The following is a 15,798-nucleotide window of genomic DNA, read 5'->3' on the forward strand; positions in this document are numbered from 1 at the left end:
TTTCTTTCTTTGCAGGTCTTTCAACTCAAGGCTGAGTTCATACACTCTAGACTGTACCACTGAGCTACATCCTTAGCCCCTTAGCTGACTCTTTAGTACCAGAAAGTTTTAAATTCCAGATTTTTAAGCACAGATCTAATAATTCCAGTAATACAACCACAACCACCACCATTTGATTATGGTTATAGTCCCTACGTGGCTGGGGCTAAAGTACAGTGATAGAACACTTGCCTAGCATGCATAAGGTCCTAGATTCAATTCCTGGAACAATATACATACAAATACACACACTTATAATGTATATATGTAAATTATTAATTAGCCTACATTCATAGTATCTTGGATTTAGCTTCTGGAGAACTGAGACTGCATCTCTGCACTCCTCTGTGAAAGAGAATGATGTAGGGCTCTACAGTTAAGAGCTCTGGCTTCTTCCAATGTACAATGTTTTAGTACAGATATTTTACCAATTAGTTGGAGTCTCAGTTTCCCTACCTATAAAATAAGGATAAAAATATGTATCATTGAGAATTACTGTGAAAATGAAATGTAATACATGAAAACTAGAAGACAGTCCATAAATAGTGGTGGCAGTATTAGCATCAAAAACAATGCTGGGCACTATATTGTATTATGTATTTAAATGAAGGATAGTCATTCAATAAAGGCATTTTAGGGGCCTAGGATATAGCTTAATGGCATAAGTGCCTGCCTGGTAAGCACAAGGTCCTGAGTTTGATTCCTGGTACCTCATAAGTGCAAAAGGCAATTTAAAAAATTCCTAATTTCTTAATACCTGATATAAAATAATACATATAAACATTATCAAATCATAAACAGAAAATATATATGTATATTATATTTAAACTACTTTAAGGTATTTTAAAGTTTAGGATTATCGTTTTTCTAAATGTGGAATTATTATTTGTAACAGTGTCAAGTGAGGACAGATATGGATGTTGGAAAGAGTAGAGGCCCAGGGGCCAGCCAGATAGCTCGGTGGTCTAAAGTGCTTGCTTAGGCAAACTTAGGCAGGCACAGGGGACTGCAGTTTGAATCCTGACACCACACACGACACCAGCCACTGAGCTGGCAAAAAAAAAGGGGGGGGGCCCTAAATTAACTATATCTAAGTTTCAATCCTGGTTCTGCTATTGACAGTTGCCTGGCATCTAGGCCTTAACTGTCCTTATTTGTAATTAAGAAATATGATAGTTACTTCATGAAGTTTAGATGTGAGAATTCAACAACAAAACATCTGACTCTTGTTGCTGGCTCTTCATAAATGAGAGCCATTAGCAGTTTTGTTGTCTTGAGTTCAACATGGATACAGAAGCGATTATGTATGTATCCATCAAATAAAGTACAAGACTGCCAGCCTAGTACCTTTCCTTTCTGAACAAAGCTTTTCCAATAAAGTATTTTTCCAAGGTAAAGATGTTTTTTTACCCCAAATTCAAAACTTTATATTTCAATTTTTCACTTAATATTCTCAGCTACAGATCAAAAACTTTTTTTTTTGTGGTATCAGGTATTGAACTGGGGAACCTGCACTTGCCAGTCAAACACTTATTCTTCTGAGCTATCTCCCCGGGCCATCAAAAAACTTTTTGATTCCACCTCTTTCTCCAATCAGATTCTGAGGCAAATAAATACTGAGGCAAATGAATATTGGGAATATATAGACAAGGCACTACAAAGGCAAGAATGTGAGAAGAGATTAATTCTGTTAGGATATATTTTCTCAGACAGGCCTTCCCTTACCAATCTACCTAAAGCAGTGACCAGTGTCCCTTCTCCCATCACTCTTCAGTCCCATAACCTCTTTACTTTACTTGTAGGACTTGCTATGACTACCAATTTACATGTTTATGCAGTTATTGTCTGCCTTCTCCAACTAGAACAGAAGCGTCCTGGGGTAGGAACTTGGGTCTGTTTTGATCACAAGTATATGCTGATGCTACAACAGAATGTAGCACTCTAAAATATTTGTGGATTGACTGAGTAACAGAAGTTAATTCATGGTGAGAAAAATGGAGTTCCTACGTAATCACTTGGGTTTAAGGCTGGCAAATGTCAGATGCTGCTGTATTACTACTGAAAAATGTTTGTTTCACTTAGCACTGTTCCTCTGTTATTGGAACATATGTGTTGTTGTTGATATTACTGTTATTGTTATTTGTCTAAGCTGGAAAACTGAACACTAGTTTATATCACACAATCAATTTTATATAAAATATATCGAAGATTTTTTCCTCATTTGTGTTACCACAAAGGTATCACTTACTGTTTCTGATACAAAAGAAGAAAATATGAGCTCATTATCTTAAAAATATATGAAGTCATATATTTAGTATGCTAAAGTTATGTGATAATTTTATGAATAATAATTGAAGCTGCTATTTTTTTCTAACAAGACAAAGAAATCAATATGATTTGAAGGGGAAGGATGAATTTCCAAACTAATCTTCCATTGAGAAATAAATACTAATATAGTATTAAGTTCTCAGTAATACACAGAGAAACATCAGTTCTTCAGCTTTAGGTAAAAACCCAAAGCTAACAACCCCTACTGAATTTCTGACACAATGATTGAACAGAAAGTTATTGCTATAAATTGTAAATATTAATTCTTTTTTATTAATTTTACTGAGAAGCAAATAGAAATGAGACAGTTTCAAAACAGGTTAGTAGGTCAGTTACAATAATTAATACATTGCATATTGTTGTCTTCATAGTAGTTATTCATAGTACAACATGCAGACATGATATCCTGTTCAAACACTATTAGTACAAATCTTCTCACTGAACTAAGAGAAAGTAGCTGTGTATCTATCCTATTTTGTATATGCAGATACAAAATAGTGCTTCATTTATATCTCCTTTTTTTGTTTAGCTTTGTAAGAGATGGGTATTCTACTGCCATTTAAATATTGTAGGTGTGTGAATTCAGCAAAACAATCCAATATAGTCCAGTAGTCCATAATAGTTGTGGGTTATCCGTAGGACTGGCAATGGCAGAAGTTGTTTACTTGAGCCTTTTACAGCTCAGCATATTCATATGGGTTTACTTTTTATACCTTGTTTTTATACTTTTCTGCCAGATGGTTAAGACCAAGATAAAGGAAGACCTATATAACAAGAAACTTTTGTATCTGATAAGGTCAGTCAAATCCCCTCCGGACTTATCCTGAAACGCTGTACCGCAGTTTGAGATCCTTTGTCATTGTCAGCCATGTGGATGAGTCACGGCCATTGCTTGACCAATTTGCTCTCTGTGAAAGCCTGAGAGAATGTTTTCTCTCTAGGTGACTCTCCCTAGGTGCATTATCCATTGTTGATCACTTTACTCTGTGGCCTTACAATCTCCTTGATCAAAAATTTGGGACACCACTGAGTTTCAAGATATTACAGTACAGGTTCTCTTATGTCCTGAGTCCTCACTGACCTTGAATGGCTAGGGCAAAAATGTTGCTATCCTTGTAGCCTTTCTTTTTCTCTAATTTTTGGTCTGCAAACTTAAGTTGTTAACCCTCCAGCAGAAAAACTTAATGATATTATTACCCTACAACATAGGCAATTGAGCTTAACCTCACTATCTGTCTGAATATCAAACATCTTAGACATAACATGGAACAGGTATTTTCCATCAAGTATTGACATATTAAACTTTAAATCCCTAGAGAATATGAAGAAAAAATAAAAAATACTGTAAAAAATAGGAATAAACAATTACATTGTAAATATTAATTCTTCTACAAATGTTACATTAGAATAGTATGGTGGCTCTCAGATATTTGTAGGACATTTCATTTACTACTTTGTGCAATTTAAAACCTCAAATGGTGGGATATAAGAGGGCACACACAACGTACCATTGTATAGCCATACCATACCACTGTAGAAAGTTTGGCAGTTATTCAAAGAGCTGCTATTTAAATCAGTAATTTCTCTCAGTAAAAGCAAAGGTCCTTAACCTAATGCTCATTAGCAGTATTATTTCTTAATAGCCAAAAGGTAGATATAACAGAAATCCAAAGTGTTGATCTAGAGAGAAACAGATCAGCAAACTGTGTACATACACACTATGGAATAGTATGTAGCCATAAAAAGAACAAAGTACCAAAGCATGCTAAATATGAGACTTGAAAATGTGCTAAGTGAAAGAAGCCAGACATAAAAGCCATATCCAACCAGATGCAGTGGTGTATGTTTTTAATCCCTGGACTTGGGAGCCTGAGGCAGGAGGAATGCCACAAGTTTGAGGCCAGAATGATCTACAATAGTGAGTTGAAGACCAGCCTGAACTACATAGGAAGATGCTATACCCCCATGTTTCCAGAAAAGCCATATATGGTATGATTCCAATTATAGCAAATGCCTAGAGTAGGTTAAGTCTACAGAGAAAGAAAGCAAATTAGTATTTGCCAGGGGATGGGGAGAAGGAAACCTTGTGAATATTCTAAAAATAATAAAATCCACTGACTTGTTTATTTAAAAAGACAAAATTTCTGGAGGGTTAACAACCTAAATTTGCAGACCAAATTAGAGAAAAAGGAGGGCCGCAAGGAAAGCCAACATTTTGGCTCTAGCTTTCCAAGGTCAATTAAGACTCAGGACGTATGAGAACTTGTACTGTAACATCATGTAACTCAGTAGTGTCCCAAATTTTCTGATCAAGGAGATTATGGGGCCAAAGAGGAAAGTGATCGACGATGTAGAGTGTGCCTAAGGAGAGTCACATGGAGAGAAAACATTCTCTCAGGCTTTCACAGACAGCACATTGGCCAAGCAATGGCTGTGACTCATCCACATGGCTGACACTGACATAAGATCTACAATCTGAGGTACAGGATCTCAGGATAAATCCTGAGGGGATTTCACTGACCTTATCAGATCCAAAAGTTACAACTCTTGTTGCATAGGTCTTGCTTTATCATGGTCTTAACCATCCATTAGAAAAGTATAAAAATAAAGTATAAGAAGTAAAGCCATGCTGTTATGTTGACTCAGGTCAACAATTTCTGATACTGACAGTCAAGAGGAAGACCCAATACTATTATGGGCTACTGAACTCTTAGAATGTTTTGCTGAGTTAACACACCTACAATATTCAAATAACGGAACTAAACAAAAAAAGGGGATACAGATGAATGTTCATTTTGTATCTGTGTATTCAAAATGGTTAGGATAGATATATAGTTACATTCTCTTAATCAATAGAGGGATTTGTTGTAATAGTTTTTGTAAACAGGATATCATGTCTGCATCTTGTACAGCAAATAACCACTAGGAAGAGAGTATGCAATGTGTAAATTATTGAAACTGTCCTACCAATTTGATTTGAAACTGTCTCACTGCTATTTTTCTCTCAATAAAATTATAGAAAAAAAAAGGCAAAATTTATGGCATGAAATTTTTTTTTGGTACCGGGGATTGAACTCAGGACCATGCGCTTGCCAGGCAAGTGCTTATTCTACTGAGCTATCTCCCTGGCCACAGGCATAAGAATCTTAAGAAAGGGGCCAGGTTATAGTTCAGCAGCACAGTACCTGTCTGGCAAACACAAGTCCCAAGTTCAATTCCCAGTACAAACAAAATAAAATAAAAAAAACAAAACAAGATTAAATTGAAAAAAAGATATCTCAACAGAAGTAATCTGGTTTGCTCTTCTGTCTCTCCCTTTAAATTTATAAAACAATAAAATTCATTTCTGAATTTAAACACAGTTGGATTACTGGGGATCTGGAGAGGTAGACAAAGAGAAGCAAGTAATAAAAATGATCATGGTAGTTATAAATGATGATAGTCCACTTTTACTGAAGATTTGTGATACGATAAATGTTGTGTGAAACACTTCAGCATTAGTGACATGTCAGGTAAGTAGACAGAATAATGATACCCAAAAGATGTCCACATTCTAATGAATGGGACCCATGAATCTGTTTGGTTGTATTATAAAGGCTCTTTCATATAATCTTATCATTCAAACCACAAAACAACCCTTCAAAGTAAATATCTCCATTTAATGGATGAGAAAACTGAGGCTCCCTGACATTCCCCAGGATGTTTAATTCCTAGAAGGAAGATACACTGCCCAGTGTAGACCACTGCTATTCCTTTTCCAAGAAACCTACCCTAAAAGTTTCACCCCTGAAGCATTTCATTCTCTAGGGTGTTCTGGACTCTCTACCCTCAAAACCAGGTAAGTTATTAAAATTGGATCTAGACTTAATGGGCAGCTTTCTGCCTACAGGGCCATCTAATTAGTCTTAATTATCTCATTATACAGTCTAAGTATTTCCAGCTGCTTCTTCACCCTGAACTGCCCCCCCATTTATTTTCAAAAGTGTCTGCCAAGTCATGGACACAGGTGATATTTGATGTATTTTTCTATCAGAACGTTAGCTATTTCTGATCAAGCCCCTCACTTGCTAATTCTCACTGGGATAGTTGTCTTTATCTATGTCCTTAATCCATGAGAAGGAATATACTTTGCCCAATTATTAGATATAAGAATAAATTCTAAAAATTATAACTTTTTTTTTACTATAAACCTGAAATATAACTGCATAGGACAAATAATAAAAATAAATTTATTTCACAGAAGCTTAGGAAGCAATCCTTTAACCTTCTGACTGTTCCCAGCCACAAAACAAACATTTGGTCTAAATAATTCAAACAAAAATTAGTAGAAAAAGTCAGGTGGAACTGAACAATTTAGCAAAAGTAAGTGAAAAATATGTGGTCGGAAGGATACCAGTTCAGTCACATGACTGATCTTGGGAAATTCATCTAATTTTGCTGAACACTAGTTTTCTAATAGCTGAACAACTGAATAATACCAAATGTAGCCTGCTGTGAGAACCAAATAGAGTATATATCTAAAAAGTTTTTAAATTATAAATTTGTAAAAAAGTGATAGCTATTATTAATGAAGAAAAATTTAAATTCTAGTTTTAGAATACTCTTCCCCTTATATTATATCATTTACTTGTCATTTAAAATCTCTCAGGGCCAGTGAGATAGCTCAGTGGATTAAGCACCTGCTCTGGCAAGCACAGTGACCAGAGCTCAATTTCTGGTCCTGCATGCTGTGCCAGCTCTGCCCCCGGGCTCGCTGAGCCAGTCATGGAGTCCGGGCAGTGGTGGCGTACACCTATAATTCCAGCGCTGGGGAGCCTGAAAACAGGAAGAGCACTATGAGTCCAAGCTGTGTAGTAAAACCCTGTACCAAATATATTAAAAATAAATAACTAAATAAAAAACCTCTCAAATTTAATCTACCAATGTCTTCAGGTGCTAGTTACAAATCACAAAAGTATATGGATAGTATGCTATCTTCACCTCTAAAACAAAAAACAAAAACCTCTCTTCTAACACCTATCAACAACATTTTAATATTAGTATTCCTCTATTAAAAATACTGCTTCTGAAGAGTTTAAATATCCAAGGAATTCAATGTTCAAATAATATCCACATGATCCTCATCTGAGTAGTTCAATATCAGGTGTAATCATGAAATAGCCATGGAAAGACAACTATTGGTGACACTAAGCAATTTCAAATTTGTAAGCAAACAATTTATAACTAATAATATCTGGCTCTCCACAAAACAAATAGCTCTATTTTCACACTGCCTCTCTTTGATATTTGTCAACTGAATTCACCTTCATTTGAATTAAACAAAACAGAAGGTTTTTATTTATTCAAGTATGTTATACTGAACAGCTCCCTGGAGGTTCTCCACTTACTGGCTCGGGTAAACTCTTTCCTTTAGTTTATTAGATCTACAATGTTAATTTTAAAATAACCCAGGGAGCCTTAAGTGATTCTTGGAAGGGCTAACATGCATGCACATATGGTTGGTCACCCATTTCTTTCTGCATGATAATTTTTTAGACTACAAAAGAACACAGCCAAATATCTCTTACATGTTTTGAATCATCACCCTACTGATGAAATGATTTCAGTTCTGTCTTCTTATAAGTGAACACTTTGTCAAGTGTAGCTAAAGCAAACTGACAAAATGGCACAACTATTTACTGACACAATCTCCATTTGTCATCTGCAATACAACCTGGGGCATAAGTACAAACTACCAAACAGAAACCAAAAAACATGTTAAAGTAAATACCAATTAATGTGACACCTACTTTCTTTCCCCTTTTCTAATCACTATATATGCATACCATATATATATATTTAACTAGAATATGTTTTATATTTCAATTCAAGAATCACATACAATGCTTTTGCAAGCAAGTTAGCTAGGCTTTTTTTTTTTTTTTTTTTTTTTTAATTCTTGTCCACATATATCCCACACCTCAAATTAGTGGTATAAAAAGTTTGCTCTAAAAGTTTTTATTTAAGAGTTTTTATTACCTAATGTTTGACTTCTTTCATTTAATACATGGATCTGTGGTGCTCTTCACAGCAGTACCATTTCTTCTGTTTCCATGACAGTAAACACATAATAGAAAACTATCAAGCTATATACACAGAAATTTTGACAGCAACATTTCTGTCAATCTAGATCATGAGACAAGGCTTCAAATAATAGAAACTACATTCAACAATACTCAATAGATAATCAAAGTGTAGTAGCACTTTGAAGAGGTAGCAACAAGTGACCAATAGCATACCTGAGTGGCCACATGTAGCCAAACACTTGCTATGTTCTGTGTTGGAGAGATCAATGATCAAAGATACTTCCAGAAAGACCCTGACAGGTAGAGCTGACTCCAGGAGCCATGATGATGGCATCTTGGTTACTGTATACTTGTTTGTCATTCATTCAACAAGCACTTAGAGAGCACTTACAATGTGGATCCAGGTTGGTGACAGAAAATATGAAAAGACAAAGTCAACACTCCAAAAGTTCTTAACATGATTTGTTAAAAAATTTCTAACAAGGGCCAGGGAGATAACTCAGTGGCATAAATGACTGCCTGGAAAGCACAAGATCCTAGTACCAAAAAACCAAAACAAAAACCCCCAAACTTTTTAACAAAACCAACTCTCATTTCTAACAATGAAGTCTATCCTTTAAGGTTACTACACATAGATGGGATTCTTTTGTGCCAGTCACCATATGAAAGAGGAAATCTTGATCTATTCCAAGGTTTTGAAGATGTGAGCAATGTAAGGCTATTTCTAAGAAATCTCCAGGTATTTCACTTTAATTTTGTGTAATTTTTTTAAATGTATTTTAGAACATGGTCTACATGGTCTCACCTCACAGACCTGACTTGTAGTGATCTTGGTGTATTCAGCCTCCCAAGCACTGGGATTATATACATGTGCCACCAATGTCCAGTCTCAGCCTGCCCTGAGGGTGGGCCCGGCAAGGCACACCAGGATCAGGTGCTTTAGTCTGCAGAGCTATCTGGTCTGTCCAAAAATGCATTTTTAAGGGTTGCAAAATAAATTGTCTAGACAAGGGTTTAAAGTTTTCTCTGACTGTATGGACAATGGGAAAACAAGAAAAGCAAGCTCCTTGAGGCCAGGGCTGAGTATATCTCATTCACTGTTGTCTTGGGCTCAGAGTTTAGCACACTATGCCCATTAAATGGTTGGTGGGGCAATGACAGGGTCTGGGGCTACTTCTCCTCTATCCAAGGCAGTAGCCAAGAGGTAAACCAGCTAGTGTGCAGTATGAAAAGCTGTCATTCAGTTAGATCTTCCATTTGCCTAAGGTAGCAGATGATTGGGTTTTGCACACCTGGTTTATATTCTTCAAATATTTATAGACCTCTTTGCCTGTAGCCCTACTTGTCACTTAGCCAAGTTATATATACAAGGTTCTTTTAATCTTTTCTCAGAAATCAATCCCGTTAAACTCTAATCATTCTAGTTGCATTTCTCTCAACTTTTTGGTTGTTTGTCTTTCTAGTGACTTATTCTGCTTAAATTCATGAAAATAATATGGGTGTAGACCATTAAGAAATTTACTCACCTTTCCATTTCAAGGTTCCATGCCTTTATGTGCAAAATAAAATTATTTATCTTCTTTCCTTGTGCATGATGATGACATTTTAAAAACCTCATATTTAAGGTGACAGATTAATCAATACACTTCCAGAGAAAAAATATTATTGGTATCATATTCACTGAAGATAGCCCTGCCATTGATTGAATCCTCTCTTATCTATTTTTTTCTATTTTTATTTATTTTTTTATTATTTTTTTTGACAACTCATACAGAATTTTACTTAACAAAGTAATATTAATTTCACAGTATTTGTTGTTTCTCTCTTATCTATAACCACTGATCTAAACCTGAAGAATTTAAATGTGGAAAATGGGAATTCAGAATAACAAGATTATATAGAAAACCTCATGAACCTGTCTTAAGGTTCTGCCCATCTATGGCTATTTCTCCTTAACTTTGTATTTACAATGAAATATATTAAAAACAAGCAAAACTTTTCTGAACAAGACTTCAAGAGCATAAGAAACAAAAGCAAAAACAAACAAGTAGGATCACCTTAAGCTAAAAGTTTTCTGTACAGCAAAGGAAACAGTGCAGAGACAACCTACAGGATGGCACAAATATTTTCAAAGTATTCGTCTGATGAAGAATCAATGTTCAGAATATATAAGTAACTGTAAAAAAGCAGTAACAAAGCCAACCAACCAAACCTGATTACAAAATGAGCAATAGATCACATAGACATTTCTAAAAATGAAGACATGCAAATCAAAACTACAGTGAAATGGCACCTCAACATAGCAAGAAATGCTGTTATCAAAAAGACTAAAGATAAGTGCTAGATGGGAAAAAAGGGGACCACTGTACACTGTTGGTAGAAACAGTATGAATGTTTCTCAAGAAATTAAAAAACAAAAGTACTTCCATATAATTCAGCAATCCCAGTCCTGGTTAAATATCTAAAGGCAATGATATCAGTACCTTGAAGAGACACCTGTGCTTCCATGTTTACTGTACCACAATGCACAACAGGTAAGATATGAAAACAACCTAAGTGTCTATCAGTAGATAAATGGATAAAACAATGTGAAGAAATATATAAATACTATTGAGCTACAAAACCAGATGAAATTCTATCATTTACAACAACATGGATGGAGCTGGAGATCACTGTGTTAAGTGAAAGTGGCCAGACAAAGGAAGACAAATACTTCATGATCTTACTCATATTAGAGTCTACAACAGTTTATGTGACAGTACCAGAGAGTAGAACGGTGGATTCAGAGCAAAGGGAGACTTGAGGGGTATGTGACAGGTTGGAGGAAGGTTGCAGTTACCCCACTGTGCAGTGGCATACTGGGATTTCCTATTCCTAGTTACAGTGGGATAGGAGTTAAGACCATTTCACTGAATTACAGTTGCACAGTGTGGTGAGCATGGACAACAAAGATATACTACACATTTTGAAAAGTTAGAAGAAAGGATTTTCAAAGTTTTTATTATAAAGAAATGATAAATATTTGAGGTGAGAGGTATGTTTAACATTGGGCTAGCGATGTAACTCAGTGGCATAGTTTGCCTAAGATGTCCAAGGATATGGACTTGATACTCAGCAACTCCCTACCCCCAAAAGATGTTTCATATAATTTGAATCTAATATATACATTCCTTGAAGCATTACATGGTACCTCATTAAATATGTACAACTTCTATTTATCAGTTAAAATAATTTTTAAGAAAAGAGAAATAAGTAAGTTTTTACCATTTTAAAATGTTACACATTTAAGAAGAATTCAGGGGCCAGGGAGATGGCTTTGTAGAATAAGCACTTCCCTGGCAAGTGCAAGGGCCTGAGTTCAATTCCAGGTTCCATATAAAAACCAAAACAAATTTCTCAATAAAATTAATTTTAAAAAAAGAAGAAGAATTCAAATAACCAGAAGTGGGGGAAATTAACTAATTACCTATACCCTATCACATAAAGACAAAATTCAGCATGTTTTAGTTAGTATTTTTTAAATTTACAGTTAAAATTGTATGTCACACATAACATATTTTTCAGTGTGTGTACAATATAGAATGACTAAATTTAGCTAATATGCATTATTTTACAGCTATCATTTTTGTGGTGATAATACTTATTATTTCTAAGGATACGACATACTATTAATTATAGCTAATAGGTTATACAAAAGATCTCTTGAACTTTGTTCCTATCTATCTGAAATTTTATATCAATCCTTTGACTAATGTCTTTTTTTTTTTTTTTTTTTTTAAGGGTCTACAGGTTCTCACCATGTAGATGGGACTTGTAGTGATCCACCTGTGTAGAGCCTCCTAAAGAGCTGGGATTAAAGGCATGCACTACCATGCCCAGTCTCAATCACCAACTCAGTGCACTCTGGGGGGCAGGCCTGGCAAGGCACAGCAAGGTGGGGGAACCCCAGCCACTGCCTCTACCTAAACAGGCGCTTTAATCCACTGAGCTATTTGGCTGGCTCTCCAATATCATTTTTCACATAGCATCCCCAACTGCTCAACACCTGAAAACTATCATTATACTATCTTAATTCTACAAGATCATTATGTTTAGATTCTGCTTATAAGTGAGATCATATAGTACTGTCTATGTGACTAGCTTATTGCATTAATATAATGCCCTACACTTTTTTTTTTTTTTTTTTTTTTTTTGGTGGAAACAGGGATTGAACTCAGACCCTTGCGCTTGCCAGGGAAGTGCTTATTCTACTGAGCCATCTCCCGAGCCCCTATAATGTCCTACAGGTTCAACCATGTTATTGAAATGCTGGCAGGGTTTCCTGGGTGGTTTTTTTTTTTTTGTGGGGGGTGTGGGGGGCAGTACTACAGATTGAACCCAGGGCCTTCAGCCTGCTAGAGTGCTGGGATTACAGGCATGGCCAACCAAGTCTGCAAGTTTTTTTTGTTTTTATAGTTGAAGAGCATTCGGTTGTGCATGTATATCACAATTTCCTTATCCACTCATCATTTGATGACATTTAGCTTGTTTTTGTGAGTGTAAATGTCTCTACAACATATTAATTACATTTCCCTTTGTATGTAACCAGTAATGGGACTATTGGATTATATGATAGTTCTAGTTTAATTTTTTTTTTTTGAGGAACTTCCACACTTCTTTCCAAAATGGCCATATTTAATATTTTTGAAAATTTCATTTAAGCCTTTTTAATGTATTTCCCCCACCATATATATCATACCACTTACATAATACAATACCTGCCTTTCCACTGCATATTATAACACAAAATTTCATGCATAGTTCTGTCTTCAAATCATCATTTTTAATGACTACAAAGCATCCCATTAAGTAAGTAGACAGGTCACAATTTTCTAACTCCCTATAGGACAGTGATAGCAAACCTTTTAGAGCTGTCAATGATACAAACAGTCTGCTCCAGCATGTATACCATGGGTTCACCATCACTGATATAGGACACTGACATTTTTTTCCGTTTTTCCTCTTGGTGGAATGTTATAAACAACTCTTCATGTGCTTAAGATTATTCCTAGATTGATAAGTGAAATGAATGGGTCAAATGATACACAGAAAACAATTTTTGAGGTAAAGAGTCAAGGCAAGTGCTAAATGAAGTGAAAAATACCACCTACAGCATGAAGATTTTGTCTTTTAGCTGTTGTGCTAATAAGTAAATGCTCAAATTTTAGAAAGGCAGAAGGTCATTTTTAATAAGTTAAATGAAATACCTACTACTATTGCACTTTTGTTCACACAAATATGGACTCCACCAAAAAAAGTACATATACTTCAGGAAAAGAAAAACAATATAATTTTTTTCCCAACAGATTGTGTTACACTCATATGGGGGACTCTAGAGGATGTCATATTTTGCAGAAACTCCACCATACTGCTGGCTCTTAGTGAACAAAATGAAAATGCATGTGTAGCAGTATCAGTGACCAGGATTACCCAAACAGCAGTTGGCTGGCCTAACGTCTGGAAGCTAATGGCTACCACTCTGAGCACCTCTTGTAACTGTAGAGGCTAAAGGTAACTTGTATTAATATCATGATATCTCAATAAAGTTAGTATTAAAATATTCATACAAGTTTTTCTTTTCCTGAAGTGTGCATGTATCTTTTGGGTCAGACTTTGTATATTGCTGACCCCTTATTAATTGAGCTTGAATTGTTAACCTTACCTAGATCTACCATCAGAAGGCGAGTGAGGGCTGTGTAGAAGGTTGTTCTGCACCTGAAGTCACTGAGACTATAATTGTCATTGATGCCAAGAAAGGGAAAGTGTTCACTCTAATGAAGGTAAAAGAGCATCCAGTTACTAATAGTTAACCTAACTATCCAGAAAATTTTAGGCATTAATTAAGGAGTTAAGACTTACCGTGTGATTTTTTAGCATGAATTTTACAGCATCTATTTTCACAAGTTTTTTTAAAAGGATATAGGTAACAGAAGTTAAGGAATCAGGGAAAATATATTTGTCATAATAAATCACAAAATAACATCAAACTAAAATGGCATTAACTTCTACTTTAGAAGAGCAAATATGGTTTCAGAGTATTCCTATAGAATGCCTTTCATTCTGTTAGAAATGATTATCTATTATTAACCAGTGCAATTACTTTTCCATCTTATACATATTCTAGTTATGGAAAGGAAGAATGAATTTTATAATTAAAACAAGAATTCCTTTACTATTAAAGTCTTAGTGGAAAATTAAAACTGACCCATTTTACATTTTGGTTATAACCTGAAAATTTCTTTTTACTTAGTGTTATTTTATAATAAAATAATTATAAAAGACTTATAATAGGCTATCAAGAAAAAGGGAATTATTCAATTCTAAGAATCAATGAGCTCAGCTGGAAATCTTAGATCAGAATACAGTTGGGCAAACACAGCAGACTACTTACCCTCAAGTGTTGAAAGACAGTCTGAAAGAACTAATTTCTTAAGTGCCTATGTGCAAGGCACTTTTCATGTTATGTAACCTAATCTTCACAATTACACTGTTAAAAATATTATTTATTATTTCTATTCTGTAGAGATAAGAAAACAGAAGCTCAGAGAAATTAAGTTACTTGCCTAAGCAAGGTTACACAGCTATGGGTTGGTAGTGCTATGATCTGAATTGAGGTTTGACTCCAGAAACGATCATTTTGTAGTGAACCGTGTTATTTCTTGAACCATTAAAACTCTGAGAATACAAGTTTAGCAATTATAAACAAGAATAAAAAGCCTAAATAATTTCTAGTGGGTCCTATGTATACCTATTTGGTATGCAAAGGCTCTCTTTTCTTACTTTATCATAGTCAAGTGTTTTCTACTGCAGCTGTTTCTTAGTGTTGCTCATGTCTTCTTGAAAACATCAACATTTTCACATAGCTGCATTCACGCTACATTGAACACTGTCTGCTTTGTTTCATCTCCAAACTTAGACTTCTACTAAGTTGCCTCTGTACAATGGCACTGAAAGGTCTAATTTTGAATCTTAGTTACTCAGGTATGGGTGTAAGAGAATGAAAAACACACCTGAACACAAGTCAGGAAACCTGGGCTCTTGGCTGCCTACGTCATTCAAATAGCTGGATGAATCTGAGTAACAATACTCTCAGCCTGTCTCAACCTCAGTTACCTCTCCAACAAGTAAGGATAAAACATGCCCAAGCCAAATTTCAGAACTGTCTTAAAAATCAGATGACTGAAAGGTCTTGCCAAGTATAAATCAGGTAAGAAAACATAAAGACGCAGAGACTTTATACAATTTGTACTACCTGGGAAGATAATTCTCATAATTCCACAAAATAGGCAGTATTATGTTTATTTTTCAGATGAGGAAACAAATTAAA

The 15,798-nt window shown here is 35.2% G+C and overlaps 1 protein-coding gene across 2 annotated transcripts in view; it reads right to left on the reverse strand.

The window, feature by feature from the left end:
* The window catches only part of Ranbp17 (RAN binding protein 17), a 390,835-nt gene that overhangs the window by 78,950 nt on the left and 296,087 nt on the right, over window positions 1-15,798 (reverse strand). For both annotated transcript variants that reach the window (XM_004637026.2, XM_023721795.1), the window contains 2 exons: window positions 14,331-14,394; window positions 14,134-14,242 (listed from right to left, as the gene is read on the reverse strand). In XM_004637026.2, the coding sequence (XP_004637083.1) occupies window positions 14,134-14,242; window positions 14,331-14,394 (173 nt within the window). The remainder of the gene's footprint in view (window positions 1-14,133; window positions 14,243-14,330; window positions 14,395-15,798) is intronic.

Source organism: Octodon degus, unplaced genomic scaffold, assembly GCF_000260255.1.
Source record: "Octodon degus isolate 3935 unplaced genomic scaffold, OctDeg1.0 scaffold00085, whole genome shotgun sequence".
NCBI classification, from domain to species: domain Eukaryota; kingdom Metazoa; phylum Chordata; class Mammalia; order Rodentia; family Octodontidae; genus Octodon; species Octodon degus.